This window comes from Thalassophryne amazonica, chromosome 13 (assembly GCF_902500255.1).
Source record: "Thalassophryne amazonica chromosome 13, fThaAma1.1, whole genome shotgun sequence".
NCBI lineage: Eukaryota > Metazoa > Chordata > Actinopteri > Batrachoidiformes > Batrachoididae > Thalassophryne > Thalassophryne amazonica.
In genome coordinates, this window is record NC_047115.1 from 6,100,663 (window position 1) to 6,117,735 (window position 17,073).

At 40.9% G+C, this 17,073-nt stretch overlaps 1 protein-coding gene across 1 annotated transcript in view; it reads left to right on the top strand.

Annotated features, from left to right (window-relative positions):
* Window positions 1–17,073, top strand: part of kif20ba (kinesin family member 20Ba) — a 128,385-nt gene that overhangs the window by 25,144 nt on the left and 86,168 nt on the right. Inside the window, exons 11-22 of the mRNA XM_034185056.1 lie at window positions 992–1,138; window positions 1,271–1,433; window positions 1,661–1,801; window positions 1,923–2,012; window positions 4,245–4,384; window positions 7,715–7,847; window positions 8,382–8,657; window positions 10,359–11,902; window positions 12,905–13,043; window positions 13,774–13,896; window positions 15,136–15,196; window positions 16,043–16,168. Of these exons, the coding sequence (XP_034040947.1) occupies window positions 992–1,138; window positions 1,271–1,433; window positions 1,661–1,801; window positions 1,923–2,012; window positions 4,245–4,384; window positions 7,715–7,847; window positions 8,382–8,657; window positions 10,359–11,902; window positions 12,905–13,043; window positions 13,774–13,896; window positions 15,136–15,196; window positions 16,043–16,168 (3,083 nt within the window). The remainder of the gene's footprint in view (window positions 1–991; window positions 1,139–1,270; window positions 1,434–1,660; window positions 1,802–1,922; window positions 2,013–4,244; window positions 4,385–7,714; window positions 7,848–8,381; window positions 8,658–10,358; window positions 11,903–12,904; window positions 13,044–13,773; window positions 13,897–15,135; window positions 15,197–16,042; window positions 16,169–17,073) is intronic.

Here is a 17,073-nt window from a genome sequence, read left to right on the forward strand (position 1 = left end):
TGAAATCATGATTAACTTGAGCTGGAATATGGGAATTTATGTGTCTCATAGAACCCAACCGATATGAATATTTTGGGGGCTGATACCAATACTGATATTGGGGAGTAGAAAATTTTGCAATGCCAATATGTCTGCAGATATATAAAAGTGTTTTGTTTTGTTTTTGCTTACTTTTACTAATTATAAGAGGAAAATAGTCCAAACATGTTAGATGTATACAGAAATACAGTTGTCTGGTAGTGTATTCTGCCATCTTGGATTAAAAAAAAAAGTAATTCATGAATTCATTCATTAATAATTAATAGTAATTCATATTAATTTTAGACCTTGCCCTTCTGAACCACCTGCAACAAGACGTATGGGCTGACTTTACACTTATATATAAATCTAATTGATTTATTTATTTTTTTTTAATCAACCAATCATCGTACATCACTCTGTCTTCATTTGGATTGGCAGTTGCTATGTCGCATCACTCAGCATTTGCATAAAATAGACTTGTTGCCTGTTTTGGCCCCGCCTAGCTGTCAGCATAGTGACCTCTTGTCGCTGTAAAATGCCCACTCTGATTGAAAATGAACTTCAGCTGGTTGCTGTGCTTATGCCTCTTATAATTTATGTGACAAAGGGGTGATGAGGGTCCCAGCCATGCTTGACAGCATTGTAGACAGTGTTGTTAGGGTGCCCTCTAATGGCCACATTATGCAGTGACACAATTTCAAAGTGTTTTTCTGCATTGTTTAATTCTGTTAAAGTTGGCATATCTGTAAAAATAATGCCAACAACCGATACATTCCTGAAAGGCTCATATTGGCCATCTGATATATTGTTGAGGCTCTATAGTCTCTCGGTGTGCAAGTATATGCTTGTGAAACATGGTGGAAATAGGTAAAGGTGGATCCAAAATAAAGTCTTTTTCTCTTCAAGTTGTTAAAGTTCGACATTTTAAGAGAACAGCTGGCAGCATTGTGAGGCGTGTGTTTGTGTCCAGGCTGTGTCTGTGTGACCTGGCCGGATCGGAGCGATGCGCCAAAACCCAGAATAATGGAGAGCGTCTGAAAGAAGCTGGAAACATCAACACCTCGCTGCTCATCCTGGGGAAATGCATCAACGCACTGCGATACAATCAGCAGGCAAAGTGAGACACTTTTACTGTCTGCCATTACTCATGCTTTAAGAAGGCTCCGGGTGGCGCTCTCTGCTCCACTCAACCTTGAAACTCTGATTGGAGAGTGCAGCTTAAAGGTTTTCTGGTGTTTGCTTCCAACAGGCTGCTTCAGCACGTTCCCTTTAGGGAGAGCAAGCTGACCCACTACCTGCAGGGGTTTTTCTCCGGCCGAGGTAAAGCCTGCATGATTGTCAACATCAACCAGTGCGCCTCCATGTATGACGAGACGCTCAACGTCCTCAAGTTTTCCGCTGTGGCACAGAAGGTGCAGATACTAGCTTTGATTTTGTATATGTGTTGTGTTTGTTAATCTGCATGTAAGATCTGGTTTGATGGCTTGACATCCAACACCATGAACATGCTTTTAGTCCTTACAGGCAACCGCCAAACCATACTGGATCATGTTCAGGAAAATGTACTACATTTCTCATTCGAGAAACGCTGCATCATTAACATGTTTTGTTCTCTGTGCCCCACTCGCACTGTTGCCAGGTGATAGTCCTGAGCACAAAGACTCTTGCCGTCACACCTCAGGGGTGCACCACTCTGCTGTCAAACACAAATGGGGGAGCTCCTTCAGAAGGTGCCCGGAGCTCTCCAATTGGCTGGGAGAGCAGCCTGGAGGATCTGCAGGTAACGTGGATGCAGTTTGTCACTCTATTGAAATCAGATAAGGGTTGGAGATCACTGGTTTAAGTAAGTAAATAGGACACGGTTAATCATCAGTGTGTTTTACTGTAAACCTTTTGTCCAGGAGGAAGAAGGAAGTCTGCTGGAGGACACTGTGGAGCAGAGCAGTGATGAAGAAAATTATGAAATTGTCATTAAAAAGAGAACATATCAGGTTAGTTCTATACTGGTGAAATTTCATGAAGAGCTTTTAAGTGGTGCAGTGGCTCACCTCACAGTGAGAAGGTTTGGGGTTTGAATCTGAATAGGTGCCTTTGTGAAATTTGGTTGTTCTTCTTGTGGCTATGTTGGTTTTTCCAGATACTCCACTTGCTGCCCACAGCCCAAAAGCTTACCGTATTTTCTGCAGTATAAGTTGTGTGCTTTTGTCGTTTGATGTTTTTGTTTTTGTTTTTTTTTACTAGTATGGAAGGTCCTGCGACTTGTATAGTGAAAAATCACATGTTCAGTAATAATAATAGATATTTATATAGGGATTAACCAGGAATCATGAATAAATGCAAATTATAAAAGTACAAGATAGCAATGTATAAAAATCCCAAATTGAAGAGTTGACGGTACAGGGAAAAAGGTGCAATTTATACTCTCGGGAAAATACAACAACTGGTCCATTGGTTTAGATTGGCCAACAAAGTGAATTTTATAATTATATTTATAAAGTGCCAAATCACAAGAAAGCTGCCCCAAAACAATTCACGAGAGCAGGGTCCAACACCAGCAGACCACCAGATCCATTTGGGCGGCCACCTGTTCTGGGTACGGTATGGACCAGTAACAGTTAGAACTTAAGACAAGTAACATAAGCAATTGGACAATGCAGTCTTGTTTGGGGGCGGGCGCTAAAGGGGTAAAATATGACACATATGACGTAATTTCTCTACATCCAGGGTACAAACCATGGCATTTTCAGTGGCGTTTTTGGCAAATTACATGCAAACAAAGTGAAAATGCAAAGAAAAGGTCACGATGCGGTGGAACGTGGACATGTGTTGAGGTTTGTTCATGATCCGGAGCACAAATTTGTCGAGGCGGTTTTGCAGGAGAGAGAACGGAGCTACTCTGGTTAGCTGTGTAGGCCAACACGACATCTCCCACCTCCTCGCCTTTTCTTCTCCACCGGGAACCGAAAAAAAAAAAAACTTTTCGTGACTGCTTCGGTGATTGCAGCCGAAAACAAAACCATCATTTATCAGTGTGAAGTTATGTTGTGTATATATTAAATGGAGGTCCACGTAAGCGGCCAAATCCCGCAATATCACGGAGGCTACAAACGAGACTACGGTCTCTTGTTGAAGTACAAAGTGTTTGTCGAGAAACCAATAAACAAATAAAATCGCTGCAATAATCAGTAAAATAGAATGCGACTAGTGCTCTTGGTGAAATTCTATTTTACTTGCATTAATGGTAAATATCAACCAGGTGGTGATATTGCTTAATTTCAAGAACCTTGAGTGCAGGCTGCTGTGGAACATGACGACAAACCTTTTGTTTATAGTAGTAGATAAACAATTCAGATATAAACAAACATACAAAAGAAGGGTTAAAAGTTTTGCCAGTCAGATAAAACACAGAATGCGACTAGCGAGTGGAATATTTGTACATTTAAACAGCAGAGCAGTGGACGCAGTGCATATTGTGCCATCTAGCCACATAAAATTCCATGCTCTCTGTACATAATGCTCTGCTATATTTTAGCTTCCCTTCTGCAGTTGTACAGTTTAAGAAAAGATTCATTCATTACTTCATTAACTTCATTGGTGGATTTGCTGTGCCTCAGTATTTGTGTTTCCTTCTGTTTACTGTTGCAAAATTCTATTATCACTGCTGCTGTGATGCTGCAAATTTCCCTATGTGGGATTAATAAAGGAATGACTTGTCGTTACCTTGTGTCATGGCCTATGGCATTTAATTTAGATGTTTTTGATGCCTGTGATGTTTTATTTACCAAACGTGAATACTTTAGATTTTATTTGCAGCGTAACACGCTTAGTAAAGTCATATATTTCTGTGTTCTATGTGATGCGAAAATTTCACCTGCACCTGTTTTATCATGTTGGTAAACTGGAGAAAAAAAAAATGGACCCTTCTTGAGCAGGTTACATATAGCAATCTGACCATGACCCCTGAGATGACAAAGTTTCATGTCAGCAAGATAATTTTGACAACAGCAATTTTTGGAACACCTTAACTGCCAGGGGGTTATCATGGTTTGTAAAAGTGATTTTTCTTAAATTGTCTTTCTGCATTAATCACCTGACAGAAGTAACATAGCTCTTTATTGTCCAGCAGTGTCGATGCTGCCCTTTCTTTCTTTGATTAGTAAATGTTGCCTTGAAAAGGAACAAAAATCAGCAAGGCGGTTTACGTTTTGTGTTCTGTTCCTCAGGATCAGATGGCACGTTTGAGAGCGCTGGAGGAAAAATTGAAGAAGGAGCAAGTGGAGAGTCTGCTGATAGAGGCTCGGGTCAGAGAGGAAGTCAGCATCGAGTTCCAAAAGCTCTTCTCTGACATGCAGACTGATTTCATGTGAGACATCCTGTTCTACAGTATAAATATATGTATTTAAGGATTACTTTTGATGCTGTTTAAGATGCAGCACACAAATTTTGAATGTGCATGATCAAGACTGTAAAACATTTTTTTATTAGTCTGAAAAACTGTTGTTACATATCTATAGGTTTAATCAAAAGTAGCTGCTCTCCTTGTTTAGTCTTCAAGATGTTTCAGCACGTCTCCATCTGGCTTCTTAATTGAGGACTAACTAGTGTTACAGTCCCACATTATACCCTACAGAGGGAGTTACAGAGGAAGATTTTATTTCAGTTTCTGTGTAGAGTTGTTAAGATAAACTCATCTCCAGGTTGTTGGGTCTGCTCCTCTTGATGGAGGATATGGAGGTCTCCATAACCTTTTTTATGGATGTAATGAAGAACCTGCAGCTTCTCAGACATTTCAGTTTGAGGCCACTATTGTTGATTGTTTGATTTGAATTAATTTTCCAGTCTATCACTTGCACCGAAGCATTAGTCGTGCACACCTGTCCATAAATGTGTCATGAAAGGAAAAGCTGCACATAAGTTCCACTGGAGTATAAGTTGATTTTTTTTTTTTTTTTTTTATGTGCTACTGCAACAACATGCAGAATTAATTTAATCACAGCATTGTGTGTTTATAACACAAACAGCACTTTAAGGAGCACAAGCTAATGAGCTAATTCATGTTATTATACCAAGCACAAAACACAAACAATCTGCTTCTTTTAATCACTGAACAGATGATATGTAAGATTAACCTGCAATGAAAGTAAATGTTTGAAAGTGCGTAGTATTATTTATTTATTTATTTAAATCATTATGTTAACCAGCAGAAGCTACAAGCTAATTAATGTAATTTTAACATGTGAAAAACACAAGTAAACTGCTTCTTTAAATCACAGAACAGACAATCATATGTGAGGTAAACGTGCAATGAAATGAAATGTTTGAAAACTTGCAACATTATATATTTAATTCAAACACAAGCTGCAAGCTACTTGTCATTTTAACACGTGTAAAACATACAGTAGTGTTCAGAATAATAGTAGTGCTATGTGATTAAAATGATTAATTCAGGTTTTGAGTATGTCTTGTTACATGGGAAACAAGGTACCAGTAGATTCAGTAGATTCTCACAAATCCAACAAGACCAAGCATTCATGATATGCACACTCTTAAGGCTATGAAATTGGGCTATTAGTAAAAAAAAAAACAAAGTAGAAAAGGGGGTGTTCACAATAATAGTAGTGTGGCATTCAGTCAGTGAGTTCGTCAATTTTGTGGAACAAACAGGTGTGACTCAGGTGTCCCCTATTTAAGGATGAAGCCAGCACCTGTTGAACATGCGTTTCTCTTTGAAAGTTTGAGGAAAATGGGACGTTCAAGACATTGTTCAGAAGAACAGTGTAGTTTGATTAAAAAGTTGATTGGAGAGGGGAAAACCTACACGCAGGTGCAAAAAATTATAGGCTGTTCATCTACAGTGATCTCCAATGCTTTAAAATGGACAAAAAAAACAGAGGCGTGTGGAAGAAAACGGAAAACAACCATCAAAATGGACAGAAGAATAACCAGAATGGCAAAGGCTCACCCATTGATCAGCTCCAGGATGATCAAAGACAGTCTGGAGTTACCTGTAAGTGCTGTGACAGTTAGAAGACGCCTGTGTGAAGCTAATTTATTTGCAAGAATCCCCCACAAAGTCCCTCTGTTAAATAAAAGACATGTGCAGAAGAGGTTACAATTTGCCAAAGAACACATCAACTGGCCTGAAGAGAAATGGAGGAATATTTTGTGGACTGATGAGAGTAAAATTGTTCTTTTTGGGTCCAAGGGCCGCAGACAGTTTGTGAGACGACCCCCAAACTCTGAATTCAAGCCACAGTTCACAGTGAAGCATGGTGGTGCAAGCATCATGATATGGGCATGTTTCTCCTACTATGGTGTTGGGCCTATATATCGCATACCAGGTATCATGGATCAGTTTGGATATGTCAAAATACTTGAAGAGGTCATGTTGCCTTATGCTGAAGAGGACATGCCCTTGAAATGGGTGTTTCAACAAGACAATGACCCCAAGCACACTAGTAAACGAGCAAAATCTTGGTTCCAAACCAACAAAATTAATGCCTTGCAGTTGTGAAGAAATCATGAAAAACTGTGGTTATACAACTAAATACTAATTTAGTGATTCACAGGATTGCTAAAAAAGCAGTTTGAACATAATAGTTTTGAGTTTGTAGCGTCAACAGCAGATGCTACTATTATTGTGAACAACCCCTTTTCTACTTTTTTTACTAATAGCCCAATTTCATAGCCTTAAGAGTGTGCATATCATGAATGCTTGGTCTTGTTGGGTTTGTGAGAATCTACTGAATCTACTGGTACCTTGTTTCCCATGTAACAATAAGAAATATACTCAAAACCTGGATTAATCTTTTTAGTCACATAGCACTACTGTTATTCTGAACACTACTGTAAGTGAACTGCTTCTTTAGGCAACTGAGCAGATATGTGAGGTAAACATTTGGAAAGTGTTTTGTAAAACAGATACAAAACATAATCAACTTTAGCTTAACTACTTCTTCTACCTTAGACGCACTGTTAAAATAGCTGTTCTTGTTTCACAATCTAAACACATTGTTCCAAGTAATATAAAAAGTTATATTCCCTCTTGTTATACCAGAGTGTGGTATTTTAGGTAGAAAGTATAATTTCTTAAAGTTTCTCCTCCTTTAAGACAAACCTTATTTTTCTTTTTTCTTCTTCTTCTACTACTACTTCTTGTAGTAGTGCACTACTATTACTATGCTGCTTCTTCTACTACCACTTCTAAGTTAGACGCAGGCTCTTGAAATATCTGTTCTTGTTGTCCCACTGTCTGAATAAGTTGTTCCGAGTAATATCAAAAGTTATATTTCCTCTTGTTATTCCAGAGTGTAATATTTTAGTTGGAAAGTATTATTTCTTAAATTTTACTGTACTACTAGGTGTGTGTGTGTGTGTGTGTGTGTGTGTGTGTGTGTGTGTGTGTGTGTGTGTGTGTGTGTGTGTGTGTGTGTGTGTGTAAATTAATGCTGCCTCCAGTATACAGGGGCAGCTTGTAACAAGTGCAGATGCTGTCATCTTGTGGCGCGTAGATGAAAGTATTTTTTTCATATATAAGTTGCAGGACCTTCCACACTAAAAATAAAGATGTGACTCCTACTCCAGACACTGTAGTGTTAGTTTTTGTCTCTGGTTATGAATCAACAGTATGCTTAATGACCTGCTGCTCACTAAGATCAGAACACGTACACTGACAAAAATGTTTGTGATTCAGTGAACGTCTAGAGAGAGAGAGAGAAATCATGCAGGAGCGAGCTGACAACAGGCTGGAGATCTTCAAAAAACTTGTGGAGAAAGTAGCCGTTGCCGGGCCGAGTGAAGAAGTCAAAGCTATGGTAACACATTTTGTTTTGAACCACATTCAGCTTTTGAACATGAATTATTTTGCTTCTCGGTTGATTAAATGTTTACAACACGGTCAGTGAACATGAAGGACCACGTGGACCATGCTGTGCTTCATCCACCCAACAGCGGAGGGCAATCATCTCTACAACACAGCCTAAATCAAAACGAATATAAATAATGGATTATGTTACTTCACACATCCTTTCTTCTGTATCATCACTTTTACAGCCATTCGATTTCAGCAAGTCAGACAATGGATAAAAAAACATTTCCAATTCCAACACAGTGAAGATCTTCTCAGGTCACTTCAAATAACCAATAAGAAATGGAAAGAGTAGTCAAAAGAGTTTTAAATTTCAATCTTTTTCTGCAGAATTGTTTACAGTGTAAAAGAGCCAGAAGTTTTCAGAGTTTGATTAGATGTTGTAATAAGTAAATATGCACTGATTTACACAGTCCTGTCACAGATTTCGCCCATTTGTTGATTTTGTGCAGGTCTCAGCCTGTCTGTCTCTGTCATCCGCATTCTCCTGCAGCTCTCGTCTGCTTCCCATGACTTGATGGATATAAAGAAGGTGGCTGAGGCAGCGCTCAGAGATCTGGGTTCAGCCCACCCCGTGGTTAAAGGAGGCAGGGCAGATCCTCTGGATTTTTTGGAGGACCTGTGCAGGAAGTTACTGGAAGTGAAGGAGATGCAACAGAACCAGAACCTGTCAGAGGATTCTGGCCACAAAGCTTCTGATAAAGTCGTTATGTATGGTTCATGTGAAGAGGAAGCACCGAACGCCCTGACGGAGGCAAGGCGACTTCAGGTCAGTTTAGTCACAGTGAGGAACAAATGGTGCCGCTGATTTAATGAGACCGATTGAAAGTAGGGAGGTTTTTCTTTAAAAATGATCTGAAGTAGTAATGAGCGTGCCTTTATTTAAAGCACCACTGTGGTTATTTTGAAGTTCTGGTCGATGGATTTGTGTATTTGTTTCAAGAGGAGAAATATCAGAATAACACACAGATATATTTTGCATTGTATATAACTGGTGAGGTGTCACCATGCGGTGAACGTCGATGGCCTCCGATGAAACCCTCCTGGAAGAAGAGACAGTTGCAGTTTCTTGACTGGCTGCTTGAGGCTCCAAAACAGGACATTGTTAGAGGAGTTCACGTTTAAGTTTGTCCACTTTTAGAACAGAAATACTGTAGGAAAATACATAAACACAGCATCATCAGTATTATAGTAATCTTATGGGATACAGAGCTCCATGTTAGTCTTGTAAATGGGCTGCATTTATAAACCACTTTTCCATCTGAATTAGAAGCTCAAAGTGCCTTACAATGATGCCTTGCATCATTGTAAAGCACTTTTCAATTACTTTTTACTTTTTCAATTAATTACTTTTCACCCATTTATGCTGACACACACACCGGTGTCAGGGTGCTACCGTGCAAGGTGCTCACTACACACCAGGAGCAGCTTGGGGATTAAGGATCTTGCCCAAGGGCCCTTAGTGATTTTCCGGTCAGGCTAGGATTTGAACTGAGGACCCTCTCAAGCCCAATGCTTTTAACCATTAGACCATCACCTCCCCATAGAATGTTCAGTAAAAGTACAGTAGCCTATTTCCCATCAGTGTGTCCTGGTTCCTCAACAACTGATGTGGACTTTGTTAACACAGGTGATGTCTGAGCCGGTATGGCTTTATTTGATTCTCTGGCCTGGGGGCCCTTACTGGATGTGTGTCCTGACCAGGTTTGTACCCATGACCTGTTGTTCCAAAGGCAGCAGTACACTACCACTACACTATCTAGCTGCTACCCCAAAGTCCAGTACCCCAGAGCTCTATGAGCAACTAGGGATGCACCGATCTACATTTTTTCACTTCCGATATGATCCCAATACCTAAATTTGGATATCTGCCAGTACCAATACTATTCCGATACCAGAGCTCTGTTTGCTTTAATATTATTATTATTGTTGATTTTCTATGATGATATTTTGTATCCCCAGTCATACAGCTTCATGATGAAGTGGTATAGAGGATGATGTTCTTAGCTACAATTTGCCAGATGGTACATGTAAGATCCAAGCCTAAATTTGATGTTTTGGTGAAAGATAATTAAGTACTGTTATTTATTGTTGGGTCAGTGGCTGATGGCACACCCTCCTCAAGTACATAAAAGCACACGTCTATTTGATTTTATTTGCTTTATTTTTTAATCAGCGCTTTGAGGTTTTGTTGTGCTTTGTTGTAGTCTATTCTTATTATTGTTTTATCCATGTTTGAGTCCTGGGAAGGCCTGTAAAGGTGTGAATTATTTTAGTTTTTGTGATCCCCCCCCCCCCCCCCCCCCTCCAAATATATACGTAAGTCACACCTGCGAAAAAGTCACAGGACCTTCCAAATTAGGAAAAGAAAAATGTCACTTCTACTCCAAAAAATACTGTATTTCATTGGTTAAAGGCTGTTATACTGTGCATACATCCAAAAGAATGATATTTTTGCTGACTTCCGTAGGTGACGCACCAGACATCGAGAGCTGAACAAGTCATAGTCGAACAAGGTGCAGCCCAGGAGCAACTGAACCAGTGCTGCAGAACCATCCTGGATAAAACTTCCCAGATCCACATCTTAACCAAGGAAGTTCAGAGCCTGAAACAGGAACTGCAAATTGCTGCAGCATCATCGGAAACCTTGAATTTACTGAAGGAAGAAGTTTGTGACTTGAAGAAGATTCAAGCTGACGAAACTGAGAGGTGTGAGAGCAAGCAGAGAGAAATCCTGCAGCTGGAAAAGGAACTGGCACAGACAAAGGAAGAGTTTGTTCACAGACAGGAGATGTCAAACCAGCAGCTTCAGCAGATCACACAGCAGCTGAAGCACCAAGAGGCTTTGTGGAAACAGGAAGTAGAGGAGCTCAGTAAGAAGGTTCAAGAGCAAGAAGCAATTCCACAAAAGCAATTGGCTGAGCTTGAAACCAAACTCAAATGCAAGGAGGAGGAATTACAGCATCTGAGAAGACAACTGGAGGAACAAACGCTGACGTCAGAGAAGCTAACTGAGCAGCTGAAGCACCAAGAGGCTTTGTGGAAGCAGGAAGTAGTAGAACTAAGTAAGAAGGTTCAAGAGCAAGAAGCAGTTCCACAAAAGCAGCTGGCTGAGCTTGAAACCAAACTCAAATGTAAGGAGGAAGAATTACAGCATCTGAGAAGACAACTGGAGGAACAAACACTCACATCAGAGAAGCTAACTGAGCACCTGAAGCACCAAGAGGCTTTGTCGAAACAGGAAGTTGAAGAACTAAATAAGAAAGTTCAGGAGCAAGAAGCAATTCCACAAAAGCAGCTTGCTGAACTTGAAACCAAACTCAAATGTAAGGAGGAAGAAATACAGCATCTGAGAAGACAACTGGAGGAACAAACACTGACGTCAGTGAAACAAATAAAAGAGCTCAATGAGAAGCTGAGGGAACAAGAACTGACATCACAGCAGCATTTAAAGGAGTTGAGTGAACACAAAACTGCCTCTGAACAACTCCTGGAAGATCTCAGGCAACAGCTAACTGAACAAAAGCAGACTTCAGGTCTGCCGAAGGTTGAACCGGAAGAAGCTATACTTCAGGTTGAGACCGACAGTGCTGTTGACATCCTCAGGAGGAAGAATGCTGACCTCCACACTGAGGTCTCATCCTTGAAAGAAAGGTTAGACAGCATGGCAGCAAAGAACATTAATCCTACTGCGCCCAGGTTTGAAGATCTTTCATCTTCTCTGCTGTCTAGCAGAATGGCAGAGATGGAGCAAATGCTGAAAGAAACTGAGAATAAGCTTGCAGAGCGAGAGGCGATCCTCCAGAAAGAACTCTCAGAAAAGGAGGCGCAGGTCACATCTCTGCAGAAGTGCCTGAAAGAGGCACAGGAGAAACGGGATGTTGAAGAAATCCAGGCAGTACAGAAGACCCGGCAGAGGGAGGTGGAACACCGTCGGGAGCTGCTGGCGGTGGCACATGAGGCAATCGCCCAGAAGGATGCTGAGCTCGAGAAGAGAGTGGAGGAGATCCGCAGGTAAAAAAGTTCTGGATCGTGCTAGAAACTGATTAGCTACTGTTACAGGTTTGTTTTTCTCCTTACTTTGAATATAATGGCAGTAACATTAAAGTATTTTGGTGACGTTTGTGGTCAGAAAATTAAAAAATATGGAAACAGGCAGATTACAGTTTTTGGGGGTGGTCAGTCGAGAAACTTTATCTTTTTTTCTTATTTTCATTTACTTTGCTTTGGCTACTTCCAAACAGCACATTTGCTTTTTACATTTTCAACTAAAACTGGTCATGAAAGCTCTTCAGAATCAGCAGCTGCCATGTTCAACCAGCTCATTGTCAACGGCAACAAGCATTCATGTGTTCACCCACTCACGAAGGGAGGAGGCAAATGCAACACTGTTCATATAGATATTGATGCAAATGAGGATCAAATCCAATAGTAATTTTTAGTATTGATTTGTGTCTGGGTATCTTTTTTTCTTTATTTATTTATTAATTTATTTTGGACAACTCTAAGGACATGTTTCTCTGGGCATAATCCAGCATGCTGATACCTCAGTGTTGCAGACCCCAGCCACTGGAAATGTATAGGGACACACCCATATTTTACCTGGGTGTTGCAAATAGATGGTTACATTCCAGAATTGGACCCAGGGCAGTTCTGTGCTGCGCAGGATGCAGGGTTGCGTGGCATTGGTGCGTGCCTCCAGACTGAACCTGACCTACAGATAAGCTAATGTTTTGAAAATCAGTGAAGGATGACTGAGCCAGAGTTGCGGGTGGGGGGGGGGGGGGGGTGCTTTGTTGTTTGTGCACCTCCATGTAACCATTTCAAAAAGAATAAACTGTTTTGGTCCCCACTGAGAACCATCAGGACCTGATGTGCTCCTGTGGTTTTGTGTACTGTATGATGTGTGAACTTAGCATGGGGCACGAATGTACCATCACTGCAGAGCCTGTAAATCAATAGTCCTGATGTTTGAAAGCACCAGCACACAATCACACTGACTGTATTTTGCCTCAGACTGAAGGAAAGTACAGAGCAGGACTCTGAGAAAGTGAAAAACCTCAGTCTTGAACTTCAGAGGAAAGACGACGACATGTCAGACCTCAGAGAGAAACTGGCCGACTACAAGAAGCAGATCCAGCAAGTTGAGAAAAAGGTACCACTTATTGTCTTTTAATAATTTCAGTGCAGTCCTTTGAAACCTGTTACTGCAACAAATAATCATTAATCTGCCAATTATAGTAACTGAGTTTTTAAAAATTCTGTGTAGTAACAGTGGAGTTACAATATTAACAAAGGTAAGAGTTTTGCAACAAATGCAAATTTGGCTTTACAGGCTTACTGAGGAAAATATTGTGATATTGATATTATGAGTTATATCAGTATATTTTAGGAGATGTATAGACGGGACAGTGTACTATGTCTTTGATGCTACTGCAGCGTCCAAGTCTTCCCAGCTGCTAAAGTCTGTCCCGAAACAAAGCTCAATACAAGTTTCATTTAGTTGTACTGTTTTACTTTTCTGATTCATTCAGTGTCTCTCTCTCACTTTACATCTCTAAACATATAGTACCTTTTGCAGTAGTGGAACAAGAAGGCTTTAAAAAAACTGCTAAAAGCAATCAAGCCACTATTGTCATTTGCATTTTTGCTATTTACACAGCTGTACTTATGGAGCAGGAAAGAACAATCTGGATGGTTTCTTATTTGATTCGTCTTTTACAAATCTCTATTCAGCCTAAAAATGCTGAGATAAGATTTTTGGTCCTTGTCCCCCAGCCCCAACTCATATTAAGCAGGACTCGGGTATATTTTTATGTGCTAGCTCAATGACGTGCATGTGGACTGTATTTTGCGGAATGAATTGTGCCACACCCCCACTGCAGATTTCAGCCACAAGAGACGAAGAGAAGACTTTAAGGCAGAAACTATGTGATTTAGAGAAAACCAAGAAGCAGCTTCAGGCTGATGTGACGAACAGGGACCGAACCATTCAGCAACTCAAGATGGTACGAACATCTATTTCACTGGTTCACACAAACACTCTGAAGGTTTTAGTTTCAACCACTTTGAAAGGATAACCCTTCTCCCCACAGTCACAGCCAGTGGCTGAGAGGCTGAATACTTCAAAAGCTTCAGTTCTGCTGTGTCTTAAAGTTACACATTTATTACAGTGATGAAGTAATTCAGATGTTTTCTGAAGGTCCCTGAAGTAGAATGTGAAACTAGAGGCACCATACTTTGAGGTCAGAAATTCAGTGTCAACATTTGGCGTATTCCCGGATTAAAACTTTGACAGCATAATAGTGTGATATCGCATGCATGTCATGACATCATGAATATAGTGGTCTAATTTTTTAAAAAAGTGTTTTCTTCGTCTGTAAATGTGCTGACTCGTTGACACCAATGTAAATTCTTAAATGTGTTCATCAAACTCCACTGAATCTAATATAAGCTGATAGTTTTACAGTCTGTGCTGGAATAGTTGACTATCAATGAGCACTGTCAGAGTTAAACCTATAAAATGTTAATGCAAATTTCTTTTAACACCACTAATTTTTTGGATGTATGATTAACACAGGCACCTTCCGTGACCTTCGGCCGGCCCCATAGTTTGGGACATCAGGGAGCGATGCAGCAGAAACAAATCTCTTTCAACAGAAATACACGATCGGTACTTTTTTTTATGGATCTAATTCATCAGAATAATTAAACCAGAGTCACCGAATAAGTGCGCGCATGTCGTCTGCTTCACTATTAGCGCACTGTCTCTTAACAGTGTGCATCCGTCTCCCTCTGTTTCATCAGCACAGAGCAGTCACAGGCTCAGAGCTACACAGTGAAAGTCTATAAAACATTTCACATTACTTCAAATACACACCATGTATGTTTCTGATGAACTGAGTGTGATATGACCTTCCTCCCAGCCAAACGGGTAGAGAATTCTACAAAAAAGACAAAATTCAGGTTTCCAATCTCCAGAGTGATCACTGTCTCAAAGGTAACCATTGATGCAACTACTTTCAGAGATGATTAGAAATGGTTTCCAGCTTGTCTCATGATTTTGGTGTTTCTTGCCATCACCCCTGATGTGCTGCACCGGAGAACCAAACATTACTATCATTACCAGAAAATGCTGCATCATAAGATGAGATTATTCCTCTGCATTAATAAAAAAAACAAACAAACCTCAACCTGTACTATGGAGACTGTAACCATCTTCTTCATGCTCTTCTGTCTCCATTCAGGAACAGCAGTCTGATGCAAAGACTGAACAAAAGCTGCAGCTTCACCAGCAGGCTTGTAAAGGTAAAAGACTACTGAATTTTTTATTTATTTTTTTTGGTTTTTAGTTTTTTTGGGGGGGGGGGGGGGGGGGGGCTTGTAAAATGCATTTATTAAAATGGCTTAACTTGATTATTTTATTGAGACCTGAAGATGCACATGTTCCCAAAGTGGCCACAAGGAAGCTGCAGGGAAACACAAAAACCAGACAAAGTAGGAAACTCTGACTGTGCAGCATACATGAACCACACAGAGGCAAATGGCCCCCTTACAGAGAGCGATGGATCCTGTTCACATGTTGCACCAGATGCACTTTTACTCCTATTCACAAGTCACCAGCTGTGGAGTCATTTGAGCCATGACGATTCTCCGTGCAACACTAGAATGAGAGCCTGATGGGAAATGTAGTCAGTAAAGTACTGAAGAGTTTTTATTATTATTATTATTTACTTTTATTGCCTTCTGCATGCAGGAGGACCCCTGAAAGAGTTCAGCCGTGAATTAAAAGGCTCCAATTTTTTTTAGCTTGTCTAATCTAAGTCTACATTTAATTTAACCAGGTTAGCCCCATTGAAATCAAGATCTCTTTTGCAAGGGAGACCTGGGCAATTCTAAAGTTTCTAAGTCACATAACCTGCATGTCTTTAAATGTGTGAGGAAGCCAGAGCACGTGGAGGAAACACACGCAAACATGGGGAGAACATGCAAAGTCCACACAGAAAGGCCACAGGTGGGATTCAATCCCATAAACGTCTTGCTGTGAGACAACAGTGCTAACCACTAAGCCACCATGCTGCCACATATTTGTGGACCTGACTGTAAATGTGTTGTTTTGTTTTGTGTATTTTTTGTTTGTTTTTGTTTTTTAAGAGGGAGAGGCAAAGGATCGTGTGATTGCAGACATGCGTGCGGCTTTGATGGAACAGGAGGTTACGCAGCAGCAGATGGACGAGGTCTTGGAGGAGAAACAAAGTCTCATCCAGGAGCTCACCAACGGTAAGAAGCTACCTGAGGTTTAATCGATGCCATTCCAGGCATCGGAGGAAGTGAGCGTTTGTGAAAGCGCAGCAGCTTCTTGATAAATAAATTAAAGATTTCCCTTTTGAGTCCCACACAGGGAAATCTGCAGTGTTGCAGCAGCAGTAAAAATAGAAATGTACAACAGTAGGGCAGAGTAAAATGTGCTTGAACCCTCGTGCGCATGAGTGAGTTTTTTTCACGCGTGTTGGTGACGTCATTCACCTGTGGGCAGGCCTTGAGTGAGGAGTGCTCCACCCCACCCGTCGGAATCTCTTTGTCTGAATAGCCGCTGCGGACGGCGCGCGTTGCTTTATCAACATTTTTTCTGGACCTGTGAGGAATATCCGAGTGGACACTATTCGAGAAATTAAGCTGGTTTTCGGTGAAAAGTTTAATGGCTGATGAGAGATTATGGGATGTTTCTGTCGCTGTAAGGACTTCCCATGGAGCGGGGTGTCGCGCAGCGCTTCCAGGCGCCGTCGTCGGCCTGTTTCGACCTGAAAACATCCTAATTTAAGGCTTAATTCAGGACGTCGTGAGAGAACAGAGAACATTCAGAACAGGCCGGCATGAGGACTTTAGGCGGACATTCCACTGTTTAAGGACATTTTGTAATGAAAGACGTGCGCGCAAATTCGCCGAGTCGTTTCCGTGACGACTCGGCGAATTTGTGTGCGCCGCAACAGGAAAAACACCTCTGTGTTGAAAACCATTTGTAAAATTCAGGCGGCTTTTGATGGCTTTCAACAAGTGAGTAATTGAGAAATTGTTTAACAGCTTTGGCATGTTCCAACTTGCCCGTTAAGGTTTCCAACGGAGGTGTTTTTCCTGTCACGACCCCCCGCGGTCGGGTCCGGCCTGACGTGCGACTCTGCCCGCAC